Source organism: Lonchura striata, chromosome 22 (assembly GCF_050655825.1).
Source record: "Lonchura striata isolate lonStrDom1 chromosome 22, ASM5065582v1, whole genome shotgun sequence".
Taxonomy (NCBI): domain Eukaryota; kingdom Metazoa; phylum Chordata; class Aves; order Passeriformes; family Estrildidae; genus Lonchura; species Lonchura striata.
Window position 1 is genome coordinate 7661122 of NC_140724.1, and position 12776 is coordinate 7673897.

Genomic DNA, 12776 nt, shown 5'->3' on the forward strand with positions numbered 1-12776 from the left:
AGCTGGGGACCTGGCCTGCTGTACCCCAAGGTCCTCTGCAACCCTTGGTTCTGCTGTCAGCCTGGAAGCCTGCACAGAAGCTGCTGGGACACTACAGGTCCCCCAGCTGCTCAGGTACAGCCGTTGCTACCACCTGTGCCTACAGACACTGGGTCTGCCTCTCAGTAGGGGACATACAGATGTTGTCCAGGTGGGGCACAAGACTGTTCCAGTGCAAATTGCTCAGGACATTGCTTCCAGACACTGGGAGGTGCCTGGACCATTGTAATCCAACTGACGCCATTCTACAGCAGGAAAACCAGAAGTGTGTGTCATGGCAGAGGAGCTGAGGGCAGTCCTGGGGGACACAATCCCACGAGACACAGCTGGTGTCTCCACACCACTCACCAGCCCACACACATGTCCACTGCAAAGTTTAATGTTTATAGATGTTTAAAACTGCAATTAGATATTTAAAACATGCTTATTCTCTGCCATCCCCTCCCCTCTACATATGTGGGACAGCAAGAGCAGTCTAGGGAGCGCGTATGAGGCAGCACAGTGGGCAGGCAGCCTTATACCTGCTGGGAACCTCTCAGGAGCTCTTGGGGGAATATGAACTCAAACCCTCCAGCTCTGTCACTTCTGGCAAAGCCTTGTTTTTACGGAAGAAGAAGCAAGTCTCCTCCTCAGCATCCAGAATTTCACTAAGGGATGACACCACAGGGTCATGGTCTTTCAGCATCTCTGGGTAGTGACTCCCAACCCTCTCAATCCGTTGTGAGCGCCGCACGGGTGTTACAAATTTCAATTCTGAGCCTTCCAGGAACTTCCTTCCTCTGTGCAGAGAAGAAGAGCCTTGGGTAAACTCTGCAGAGGACCACTGGCATAGAGGATATGTGCTACCTGGAGCAGGAGGTTCAGCCTTACCTGCATGCAGATGTAACTTGTAACTTCACTGAGGAGGGAAGGGAGGTCATGGGTCTCCCCACCAGGCCTGGAGTTGACACTGTGGACTGCCTCTCACCTGGACAAGGCGTGGTAGCCTCCTGAAGAATGGGTTCCTCTGCCTTTTCTCCTGGCAGGAAAGGAAAAGGGCAACACAGTTGCAGCAGCCACAGGCGAGGGATTACACCTCGGCACTCTGGACAGGGGCAGAGTGCCCACCTGCAGAGGCTTGCCAGGCCAGGACCCTCCCTAGGCTAGACAGAGTAAGTGTCCCGTTTTTCAGATCAGGCCTCCAGGCCTTAACAACACTCATCAGGAGGGACACGAAGTGCTGGGACAGACTGTAAACCGTGTTGCCTCCAGGCTGGCAACACCAGGGAACCCCCACCGGCCAGTGCTCCAGTCAGCCCCACAACACTTGGATTACCTTCCAGTTTTTGGCCTCCATTCTTCAAAATATTTATAGCAGCTCTCCTGACCTCTTCAATTGGCTGCAGGAAAAGCAGAACATGGGTCAGGGCAGGTCTAGCATGGGAATGGAAAGCAGAGTTACAGCTGAACAGGAGGAAAGGCTTTTGCTGCACTGCAACAGCCTATGCTGAGGACAGCAGGAAGAGGCTGCAGTATGCCCCTTTGCCCAGCGGGATCCATCAGTACACAGCACAGATGGCTGCGTGCCCACCCTGCATGGGTACATCCTGCAGCATGGAATGGGACTGGCAGCTCTAAAGGACTTCTTCACCAGAGGCTAATGTTGCTAAGCTCATTCCAAAACCTGGCGCCTGGATCTCGAGGAAGCCCTCCAGAACGGAGACAGGGAACATAGGGAGGTGCCATGTCCCACTCACCTCAGCCCCAGCACAGACTGCTTCTACGTACAGCTGCATCACATCAAAGGGGCCGCTCCGGGCCAGCAGCTTTGCTTGGCAGATCCAGAATTTGGCAAATTTCTCTGCCTGGGGCACAAGGGACAGCATTTCCCAGATCTCCTCTGCATGGGCACCCTGCAAGGAGAAGGGTAAGGGGCTGAAGAAAGGTGTCCATGGCACAGACAAGCATGTGCACCAGGAAGCAGTCTGTGCCTGACCACAGCTCCCAGCACTCACCAGGAGGAGGGCCTCAAAAGTCTAGCTTTGCAAATCTCCTACATTACCATGGCAGGTAAAAACTGTCGTGCCTCTACCTTCCCCCTGGATAATTGTGTCTAGGATTCCAGGAAGGTGTCGAAGGATAGACTCCAGTGCTGGCATTAATTAGGGACAGTAAACCCTGGAGCAGGGCTAGTGGTCAGTGTTCTCAGCAAGTTACCCACCAGGGATCTACCTCAAGCTGGCTCAATCAGCCTGGGCTACTGCTGCCAGACTGCACTGCCAGGTTCCAGGACGCTGTCAGTGGCACACACAAGGTCCATGCTGGCTTTGGCTGAGTAGAATTAATTTTCTTCCCAGTGGTTGGTATGGGGTTGTGCTTGGGATTTGTGATAAACACAGTGATGATAAGATATATTTTCATTATTACTGAGCAGGATTTGGACAGGACCAAGACCTTTTCTACTTTATATGCTGCCACACAAGGAGCCTGGGGATGTGTGGGAAGCTGAGAGGAGATACCAACAGAGGTGGTAGAGGTGGCTCCAACAGACCAAAGAGACATTCCAGACCTTATACTCAGTATATAAAGTAGGGGGACATTTGGAATGATGCAGTTTGTCTTCCCAACTCGCCACTGCATGTGATGGGGCCCTGCTCTCCTGGAGTTGGTAGGACACCTAACTGGGCATGGGAGGGAGTTGATATTTTGCTTTGCTTGTGTGTGCAGCTTTTGCTTTCCCAATGAAACTGTCTTTTCCTCAACCCATCAATTATTTGCCTTTTACCCTTATGATTCTCTCCCCAGTCCTACTGGTGGAGGACTGCCTGAGCAGCTGCACGGGGTTTGGCTGCTGGCTGGGGTTAAACCTGTTGTTTTTGACAGGGTATCTCTCCATTCTCCCAGTCAGCACAGCTCACTGCATGCCTTTGGCCTACCCATAACTTTATGAGGATTTTTATTTTCCTATGTTTCCCCTCTGGCAACTGAACACTTGTTCCCAATCCCTCTTAGCTACTGGAGGGACATGGCCCTCATCCTATGGCATGCTTCAGGACAGGAAAAGCTCATTCAAGCAGCTCCTTTCCTATTCCCACCTCCTCAATGAGCTTCTGGCATTCAGTTAATATATTGTTGATCTTTTCTTGGCAGCGCTTCTCTGGATTTTCTTGTTTCTCCTTTGCTTTGACCTTTATGCAGGATGGCTTCACTGCCTGCTTCTGAAGCAGCACCATCGGTGGCCGCTTGTAGGTCTTGCCTTTGGATGCCACCCATTCCTCCAGCTCTTTCCTGTCCAAGGATGGAGAGATCACAGTTACCACCCCAGCAGACAGTAGCTTGGCAAGAGCTGGCTGTTTTTCCTTGCAGTCTTCCTTTAGCCAACTTCAGGTGCTTAAAAAATCAGTATTGCTATCTCAGAAACACCCCTGAGCTCTAGACAGGGAAAGGAAAACACTCTCAAGCAGAAGCCCTGAGACCAAAGCAGGAGAGTGGCCACACACTCTCCTTCCACTTACTGAATTGGTGGGAGAGGAACCCAGAGTGCCAACCAACACTATCCCCAACCCCATCTTTTTCAGAGCACCAATCTCCCAACAAGCTTGGGCTGATAAAAGACTTTGGATTCAATTTTCAGCAGGATAGTGCTGACTCAGCCAGTTAAACCCTTTAAACTCTGCTGGTTTCATGGAGGGAGGACCCAGGCGGCCAGAGCTGCCACTTACTTACGATCTGGAGCTGATGGGATCCTTGGAACGCGCCTAGCCTGCATGCCACTTGCCTTGGACAGCTCTGGTTTAAGCTGTTCTCTCCTACTTCTCAAATCATCCTCAGAGATGTGAGTTTTGGAGTTGTGTATGCTGGGAGACTGGTTTGGGTGACTTGTTCCTTGGGATGCTGCCATGTGTCGAGGAGGCATCACCTTCATGTCCTTCCTGCCCATCACTTCTTTAAGCATGGGCCTTGGCCATGGCAAAGTGACACCTGGGTTCAGGTTGGATTTCAGGATTGTGCTCCCCTGGGGCTTGCCCAAGGTGGGAGGCTTGGCAGGAAATCTCACTGGGTGAGGCTGGCTGTGCTGCTTAAGACTTCCCCTTGGAGCTGTGACAGGTTGCCTCACAGCAGTCCTTTCTCCCTGCTTTGTCCCTGGGCTTTTATGTATCAAATTAGCAGAAGTAGGAAGGAACTGAGAGGGCTGCAGTGGCTGAGTTCTGATAGTTGTATTTTGAGACATGCTCTTTGATTCTGGCAGGGCTTTCCTAAATTTATCCAGAATTGGGTTTTCCTTAGGCTGGTGGTTACTCGTTCTGCCTTTTGGACCCAGAATGGGCCTTGACATTACAGCTGGGCATTGCCTGTGGACCAAGACTCTCTCCTTCTTAAGACTGTTTTCACTAGGTTGGAAAGTGTTGATCAGCTCTGAGGATGTGGAGGCTTGTGGGCTGAGGTTTTCCTTGTTGCAGACAAGCCTGTCCTGCAGCCCCACATTCAGGGTGTGAGGTGCTCCTGGAAGAGGGTGGTCACTTCCCACCTGAGGTTCTGCTGCAGTGACAGACTCCTGTGCAAACTTCTGGCTCCTGCCTGGATTTAGTTGACCAGAGCTTGAAGATGGGAGCATGTCTCTAGTCTGTACAGATGCAGGAAACATCGCATTGTTCCCTGGCTGCACTGGACACACCCCTCCTGCTCTCTGAGATGTATTTGAAGGCTTCTTCAGAGCAGTGTGGCAAGTGTGCTGTGTGGATTTGGCTCCAAGCTTGCCAATCTCTTGAGCATCCTCCATCACAGTCCCAAGAATATCTTTCTTGTTCCTGTTAACCTGGAAAGACAAAGCAGGTGTCAGGTCCAAGGAGAACATAGCTTGGTCAGACCCTGACAGCTTGCCCAGGGGACAGTCGTGTGACAAAGCAGCTGTCAACAGGACAATAACACAACACCCACCAAAACATGGGCAAAGGAGCAGTCTCCCAAACTGAAACTCCTAACTAAGCCCAACTTTGAAAAACAGCTAGTTGACTGTCATTGTTTGATGCTGGTGCAATGCTAGTGCTCCCATGAAAATGCACTTTCTTTAAATCAGTGCTGTGAGATGTGATCAGGAACAGAGCAGAGCAGGCTTGAGCTTAAAAACAAAGGAAAAAGCTTTATTACTCTACTACTATAATAAAAAAACCACAGAGAATCTAGAATGAAAACCTCCTCAAAACATTCCTCCTCTCCCCTATCTAATTTCTCCTAAAATACACTGAGAAATAACTCTGAATTCTTGATCAAGTCACCACCTTTCAGATAATTAATTTTTAGTTCATCAAGGGAGAAAGGAGTCTCTCCTGTACTAGAGACTCCTAGGAAACACAATTGCAACTACCTGGAGAAAATTTGCTATTGTGATACCTTCTTTTCTATGATACAGTGCTCTCACCACCATGCATGGACTGAAACTGCTCATAGGGTTCCTTTTAAGGATGCTTTGCTAAGGACTAAAAGAACAACAGTTTCTCATCTTGGGACAAACAGTCTCCTCCATTTTCTCCTCCCCTGGGGCTGAGGGTCTTGAGAACAGAGATCTTCTTCCTTGAAGACAGAGGGCACTACTACACCCTTCTCAATTTTTTTCTCTGCTTACTCTACTCCTGCACTGTCTTGGCTCAAGTTATTGCATCCTCTTGAAAATGTAGTCTCTTGTGTTGCAGGAGAAATTGGTTCAACCTATGGCTATACAAGAAAAATCTAGCTAAGGCCATTCCATCATCTCCTCCTACTTAGGATTTCTTCTTTTAACATCTCAGGTCTTAGACTGTTTTTTTTCTCTTTTAAATCTAGGAGGAGTAGTGTTTTGTAAAGCCTTTTTTTCTCAGGAAAGGCTTAAAAGTTTTGGGCTCTTAGGACAGCTGAGATCTCACAGAAGGCTGGGCACCTTCTTCTCCCCTACCTCTGTCTTCTCTTCGGTGTACTGCCAGCACATGATATCAAATTTCCAGGTGGAACAGGCTCTTTCTCACTCTCTCTCCCCACAACTCTGGGGGGCTGCTTGGGACATCTCAGTGTTTCTCCACCCTTTTGGCCTGTGGGGGGCTGGCCTGGTTCCATTCCCCTCACCCCCTTCTCTCTCTGGGGCTCCAGCCTCCCTCAGCCTCAGGCCACCTGGCTTCCCTTCCCTGGGCAGGGGAGGTCTGAACTCTTCGCTGACCAGAACAGAAGAGAGAGTTCCCCTGGGAGTTCTCTGCTTTTAACCCCCTGTGCTCTCAGAGGCATGTCTAATGCCTTCAGTGGTCACTCTAAACGCCAGTATCCAAACCTGACTACTGATTGGTTTGACCATAACTTACTGAGAAAATTCACTTCCTTGTCAAACCATGCATGACGCATTGCCAGCTATTTAGCAATCTGTGGTATGTTCCCCATTTGGAGTCAGGAACTCATAGAATCATAAGGTTGGAAGAGACCTTCAAGATCATTGAGTCCAACCCATTCCCTGACACCTCAACTAAACCGTGGCACCAGGAGCCACATCCAGTCCTTTTTTAAACACATCCAGGGATGGTGACTCCACCACCTCCCCGAGAAGACCATTCCAGAGCTTTATCACTCTTTCTGTGAAAAACTTTTTCCTAATATCTTATGTTTGTTGCCTTTGTCAACAGCAAAACAAAGGCATCAACATGAGTTCTTCACTGAATTCAAGGGGAATTTTTCACAGATATATACCTTATACAAACTCTCTAGGTCTATGTGTGTTTAAGTATGCTAGAGCAAATGTTCCATGAATGTAGCTTTCTTTGGTTCTTAAATACTTTAGATTTTTAAGTCAGGCCTGTAAGCAAGTTATTATTGTGCTACAGTAAATTCTATATGAATCTTTTGTTAAATTATTTAATTTAACCTATTCATTAAGTGCTGTTACATTTAAGTGCTATTAAAGCCTTCAGGCCTAAATTGTTGGTCAAGCCCAGTGCTCAGATTAACAAGCAGTCTGCTCTAAATCTTGTGACTCAATCAAACTTCCTTATTCCCTTATATAGTAACCCTTCCCTTTCCCTGCTCCACTCCCCCAGATTCCACACAGATAATTTTTGGGTTGGTTTTGGTTTCAGATGGATTGATTTTAGATTTTTGCTTCCTTTTTCTCTATGTACTTTAACCATCCAGTAAGTAGTAGAGTGAACCTTGAAAATGAACTTTGTCATGCTTTCACTTTAATATTAAACCTTCTTGTGCTGATACCTTTGCCAATGATTCTTTAAGCAGCCATAAAACACTAATTCGTGACAGGGCACACCATTCTGCCCAGACTCACTTAAAGCATGAAAGACTCAAAAGCTCTGTACTTACAGGCTTGAGTTGAGAAACTGGTTCTAAGGGTGGATTCAGGTGATTAGTCCAGTCCTTTAAAAAGGGTCTGTAAAAGTCCAGTAAGTTATCAGGTTATTTAACAAATTATTAGGTTATTTATCAGCCATAAGAAAAGGAGGAAGAGTTAAATATCTAACCCACTGCTGGTTGTCTCAGACACAGGATCTTAGGAGTAGCTTTCAGAAATCAAAAACCTGTCAAGGAATACTACCACATACTACTAATTATTTTTCTTTTGTGTGGCAACAGAAAAGCAACACAAGCCATTAACATGCAAGGTTGTCACAAAACTTCCATGGACAACAAAACTAACCAAAATGATTCCTGCAGGCAGTGGTCTGGCAGGTAGTGGGTTTGGAGGCTCCCAAACTGCCCCATGTGTCACAGATAGCTGAGGTCATGCCATGCTCCAGATCATAGTGGTACCTCAGAGAATCCTGGCCAGTGTTCACTGCAGTGGGGTGATCCACAAGCCCTGCAGCTGTCCAGGCACTGGCAGCTAAGCAGGAAGGTGGGACAGCAGGCCACTGTCAGGTCCCACAGTTCTGTCATCCCCTCCTCCTCCTCTGCACAGAACTGGAGCCCTCTGTTAGCAGCCAGCTGTGGAGTTCTCCCATCCCCCTGCTACAGGGTAGCAGCTCAGCCCTCCGCAAAGATTAATGCTTGTGTAAATTGTTATCTGTTAGAAAGAGCCTAGAGAGTGAGGGCACCATCCTCTGTTCTGCCCAAGTGCTGCACTATGCCGAAAAGAAAGGTCATGAATCTTCTCTCATTTTTATCGTATTAGTGGTGTTTCCCAGAACCTGGCCACAGGGACTAGTTTTCTCTTTGATGCTGCTTTTTCTCTTCACATTTTCCTGCTGTATGAACAGAAAATGCCCCTTCCTGATATTAACGTATTCCAGGAAGTTGCCATTAAAAAGCAGTGGCGAGACTCCCATCACCCTTTCCTTGAGATTTGGTTCCAAATCTGAATTTTTTAGCAGCAAGGCTTGTTCTGCCAGAGCCAGAAGCTGAGATTAGAAAGTTTTACAGAGTCTCGTAAAATATGCAGAAGAGACACCATCAGCCATTGGGAAATGCCAGCACTCAAACCATTCCTTTGCTCCTGCTGCCAGTAACTACAGACTGGTGCCAGGGTGCTGTGGGGTCAGAGCCCAAACAGCGAGGCCCTGATAGGAGCTGGTTCTTTGTACACAGGCCTGGGGGGAAAGCCAGCTATACTTCAGAACTTTACATATCATCTAATCCAAGCCAAACATCCTCCTAACTTACATTGCACTTGTGCATTTCAGCCTTTCCTCGGTTCCTTGGCAATTCTGCAGCTGGCTCCTCTGTTGTACTGCAAAGAGATGACAGGAAATGCAGTGCACACAGGACGGTCTCAGTCCTCAAAGAATGTGCACTCATGACAGTGGATTTATGTTACTCGCAAACACTACATTGCACACCTCTTGAACTCCCTGTCTGGGGAGCCTGGCAATACTGTTTCCAGAAACTCCCTTGCACATGATATTGCCCAGATGCAGATCGGAGCTTAAGCTTCCTGACCTTCACAGTGTGATGCTACTCAACACGTCAACTGTGCACGGCTCAGTCTGAAGAAAGACTTCCGCTGAGCCCCAGAGCAGCACGACCCCCCAGCTCCCACACTGCCTTCTCCCAAACCGCGTCAGTGTGCCCGTTTTGTGGGCACCTCCCGCGGGTTCACAGTCACACACACCGCACCCCCAGTACCGGCACCCCTCAGACCGGGCCCCAGGGCTCCCTCACCGGGCGCTCCCGCGCGCTCACCGCCTTCTTCAAGGCAGCCAATGGAGAGAGCCAAATGCCGGCTCTGGCTCCCTTATTGGCCGCCCCACAAGGTACCCGCCCCGGAGGGTCCACAGATCCCAGCTCCCCGCACCGCGGGGCCTCACAGCGCCCTTCTCCCGTGTCCCCACAGGCCCCAGTACCGGCACCCCTCAGACCGAGCCCCAGGGCTCCCTCACCGGGCGCTCCCGCGCGCTCCGTCCCGGCGCCCGCGGCACAACGACCGCCGCGCCGCCGCTACTGGCCGCCGCCTTCTTCAAGATGGCCAATGGGGAGAGCCAGCCGCCGGCTCCGGCCCCGCTATTGGCTGAGAGGGCAGGGGGCGTGACAACGCGTCCCCTCCGGCAGTCACCCCCTGCAGGCGGGTGGCCGCAATGACACGCGTGACAAGCCGTGCCGCGCCGTGCCGCGCCGTGCCGCGCGGAACCCGGCCACACCCATGGAGAAAGCTCCCAAGACTTCAAGATAGACTAGAGTCTACCAGACTGTGAACTAGATAATAGATAATGGAGATAATAGATAGTAGATAATAGATAATATTGTAGTTTGTCACAGGGTGAAACATTTAGGTTTTGGGAATTTTTAGTATGAAGGCAAGATGGAGGTCTTTGGGTGTTGTCCCAAACTGCTTCTTCTTCTTCATCTACTCCATTTTCTGCAGTGTTGGTGGCACAGAGTGATTGGACGAGGAAAGCCACAGTGCAGAGGTTAGTTACATGGACAGACAAGGGGAGTCATAGGTAGAAAGGTAGAAATAAAGTACCTTTTAAGAGTTAATTGGATGAAACAACTTTAAAAGACCTTGCAACTGTATATCCTGTAGCCATTTTGCGGTGTTTCCCTGCGTGCTAAGTTGGGTATAGACAGCGTGCCAACTTTCTGATAACAACAAAACAACAACCTGAAGACCGAAGAGTCCCATGCATCTCTCAGTCTGGACAGAGAACTGCTAAAGGAGGTTTTCCCCATCAAGGGAGCCTCCTGAGGCCCAACAAGAGGGGCCAAAACCAACAGTACAGCACATGATATTATGTGATGTCATGCCACACCACTCATTGTCCTGCGGGACACTTGCAGAAGGGTAAGCAACGAACCCTAGTACCTAGAGAGATGCTTTTAATCTGTCGCTCTAACCAACAGAGACCTCAAATAGCATGAGGACCCTATACCATAGCACAGACTGCGAGGAAGAAGGGGAAAAATCCTGCCACTCCTGTGAGGACGGATCCCCCAGCTCCGCCTGCATGTGAAGCAGACAAAGCTGCATTTCCTCCTCCTCGGCGTCCCTCTGGGAAGCAGCGGCGGCATGTGCATAGCCTGTCGGGCCCCTACCCGAGCTGATCTCACTAAATAAAGGCATTTTTAAGGAGAATCATCTCCTGCCCATTTATTACATGGCCCACCATGCCATGTGCTGGCCACAGCTGGGGAGAGGTGACAGTTTCAGGCAGCTGCCAGTGCTGCTGGGGATCCACCATGGGATGACCACCTCAGTCACCTCCCCGCTGTGGTGTGGGCATGGAGACAGAGTGGTGGAGGGTCCTGCATGGTCAGGGTGGTCGCTGTGCTGTGGGACCCCCACGCCCTGGATTTTTACCCAAAAAGCAGCCAAAGCAGAAGGATTTTCTCAACCATAACTCCATCCCCCATAAGCAATGAATTGAGCAATGCTGTCCTAGAAAACTTTTTATTTCCACCTCCATCCACACTCAAGTTAAAAGCAAAAATAAATATGTAGGCACAGTAAATAAGTACCAAAGTAATAGGCAGACACAATAAATAAATAAATATAGGCTAGGGTGGCTCGAGCCCATGGGGCCCAGAGCTGCTATTTCACATGAAATAGATGGGGAGGGGGGTTGTGTCCCAGAGGGTTGTACTTAGTACATACAGCCTGAAAACCGGTGACTGCCGGTTGGGTTGATGCAGGGTCTTCAGCGCCCACTCAGCTCATAGGTAGCAATGTTCACCTGGTCTGGGGTGTTTGTGATGCTGACAGGCTGGCGGGGCTGCAGGGATGTGCAAACAAACCAGCCAGGGAAAGCGGCCGATTCGAAGCGGGTGGTCCCCTCAGATGGGCTGTCCAGGCGGTAGAAGATGAAGCGGGTCAGCTCCACACTCTCAATATCCCTCCTGATGTCAGCTTCCTACAGCCAGGGGGGTGAAATGGGCGTCAAGGTGGAATGGAGCCCCCAGCCCCACAGAGGAAAGACTGGTGGGACCCCCTGCTCACCTCCAGCTGCAGCACGGGCTTGGTGCCACTCATCACACATGACATGTAGAGCTGGTAGCCCTTGATACCCAACGCCACCGGCATCTTTCCAGACCCTGGACCGCCCTGCGATGGCCGGGGACGGTACAGAGCAATGTTGAGCTTCACTGCAGAGAGAAGGGACAGGTAAATGGGTGGTCCTGGGGTTGTGGGGTGGCTCCTAGGTAGTCCTGGGTTTGGGGACAAGGGCATTGGGATGGGAGCATATGGTCTCACCTTTCTGTCCAGCAGAGGGTCCCTGTAGGTGTAGGGCCACCAGCTGGGTGGGTGACTCCAGCACGAAGCACTTGTGGTCAATGTCCAGGATGTCGAAGGACTGCGAGCGAGTGTAGCGGAAAACGGGTGCCCGAGTATAACTGCCTCTGATGCACTGGAAGGAGACGGGCTCTGTGGGGAGAGAGACAGTCAGGAGGATACTGCTCCTAGGTCCAAGAATATCCCCCAAGAATATCCTGTGGCTGGGGTGCCACCCCTGACATCCCCTCATACCAAAAATATCATCCAAGAAGCTGCCAAGGTCACTATCAGAAAAGTCCTTGCGTGATGGCTGCTTTAGGAGCTTGGTCACAGCAACCACCAGGACAGCAGCCTGGTGAAAGGTCCTGGAAAGGGTTCCTTTTGTCACTGTCACCTGGATGCCCACCCCAGGCGATGTCCCCTCCAAGTCCAGTCGGGGCTTCTGGGGAAGAAAGGGGATGTAGGATTAGAGCCTGGCTTCCATATGACCTGGACCCTACCACTCCCACCACCACAGCATTACCTTCTGTGGGCACAGACAGTTGGGGCCATAAAATGTCTCCTCATTCAGGCTGAAAGGCAAAGGGAGATAGTGAAGTCAGGGTCAGGAATGCAGCATCACATCCCCAGAGTTCTCTCCAGCATGTCTATTCTTACCTGCTGCTCTCCAGTGTGTCCAAATCAGGGACAAATGCCATTGCCGCCACTGACTGCAGAATCCTGGGCAGAGACGTCACACTATCTGCAAACCTCTGAGGCACTTGCTTGCCTGCTCCTGCCTGTCCTGCCTGCAGTGCTGCTTGGCTGCTCTCTGAGCCTGGCGTCAGTGTGGCTGGTTTTCAAGAGCCTCCAGAAGGAAGCGCTGTCAGAGTGGGATTTCCAGGTTTCGCAACACCCGGTTTTGTCCAATTACTGGAGGCTGGGGGTGGGGGTTGATTGCAGTGCAGTGGGGAGGCAGAGCATGGAGCAGAGCAGGGGATACTCCAGGACCAGATGATCCGGAGTTGGATGGTGGGGCAGAGCAGAAGGATGCCCCAGAGCTGGTGTGTGGGGCAGAGAGCAGAGGGGATGTTTGGGGTTGATGTGT

At 50.4% G+C, this 12776-nt stretch overlaps 2 protein-coding genes across 3 annotated transcripts; both read right to left on the reverse strand.

Annotated features, from left to right (window-relative positions):
• Positions 1–402: 402 nt before the first annotated feature.
• Positions 403–9393, reverse strand: CKAP2L (cytoskeleton associated protein 2L). Its single transcript, XM_085559427.1, has 9 exons — positions 9360–9393; positions 8644–8710; positions 7348–7414; positions 3741–4834; positions 3114–3306; positions 1776–1931; positions 1355–1418; positions 910–1057; positions 403–818 (listed from the first exon to the last, which is right to left on the reverse strand). The coding sequence occupies exons 4-9, from the start codon at positions 4796–4798 to the stop codon at positions 575–577; spliced, it is 1863 nt and encodes a 620-aa protein (XP_085415553.1). The 5' UTR covers positions 4799–4834; positions 7348–7414; positions 8644–8710; positions 9360–9393; the 3' UTR covers positions 403–574.
• A 1460-nt stretch (positions 9394–10853) lies between these two features.
• Positions 10854–12533, reverse strand: LOC110478285 (interleukin-1 receptor antagonist protein). Of its 2 annotated transcripts, XM_021544833.4 has the most exons (6): positions 12347–12533; positions 12213–12261; positions 11942–12131; positions 11669–11839; positions 11414–11559; positions 10854–11327 (listed from the first exon to the last, which is right to left on the reverse strand). In XM_021544833.4, exons 1-6 carry the CDS (start codon positions 12385–12387, stop codon positions 11115–11117), a joined length of 810 nt encoding a protein of 269 aa, XP_021400508.1. In that variant the 5' UTR covers positions 12388–12533; the 3' UTR covers positions 10854–11114. The 2 variants fall into 2 exon arrangements, with proteins under 2 accessions (XP_021400508.1, XP_085415561.1); XM_085559435.1 differs by having other exon boundaries at positions 10981–11327; positions 11669–12131.
• Between the last annotated feature and the right edge of the window lie 243 nt (positions 12534–12776).

Excerpts from the sequence above, each read along its gene's own strand:
- CKAP2L (XM_085559427.1), bottom strand. The coding sequence starts at position 4,798 with ATGGAGGATGCTCAAGAGATTGGCAAGCTTGGAGCCAAATCCACACAG. Across the intron at positions 3,307-3,740 it reads CCATCAGCTCCAGATCGTAA|GAAAGAGCTGGAGGAATGGG; the intron begins GTAAGTGGCAGC and ends ATCCTTGGACAG. Across the intron at positions 1,058-1,354 it reads TGGAGGCCAAAAACTGGAAG|GAGAAAAGGCAGAGGAACCC; the intron begins GTAATCCAAGTG and ends CTTTCCTGCCAG.
- LOC110478285 (XM_085559435.1), bottom strand. The coding sequence starts at position 12,387 with ATGGCATTTGTCCCTGATTTGGACACACTGGAGAGCAGCAG. Across the intron at positions 12,262-12,346 it reads GACACACTGGAGAGCAGCAG|CCTGAATGAGGAGACATTTT; the intron begins GTAAGAATAGAC and ends TTTGCCTTTCAG. Across the intron at positions 11,328-11,413 it reads AGCCCGTGCTGCAGCTGGAG|GAAGCTGACATCAGGAGGGA; the intron begins GTGAGCAGGGGG and ends CCCTGGCTGTAG.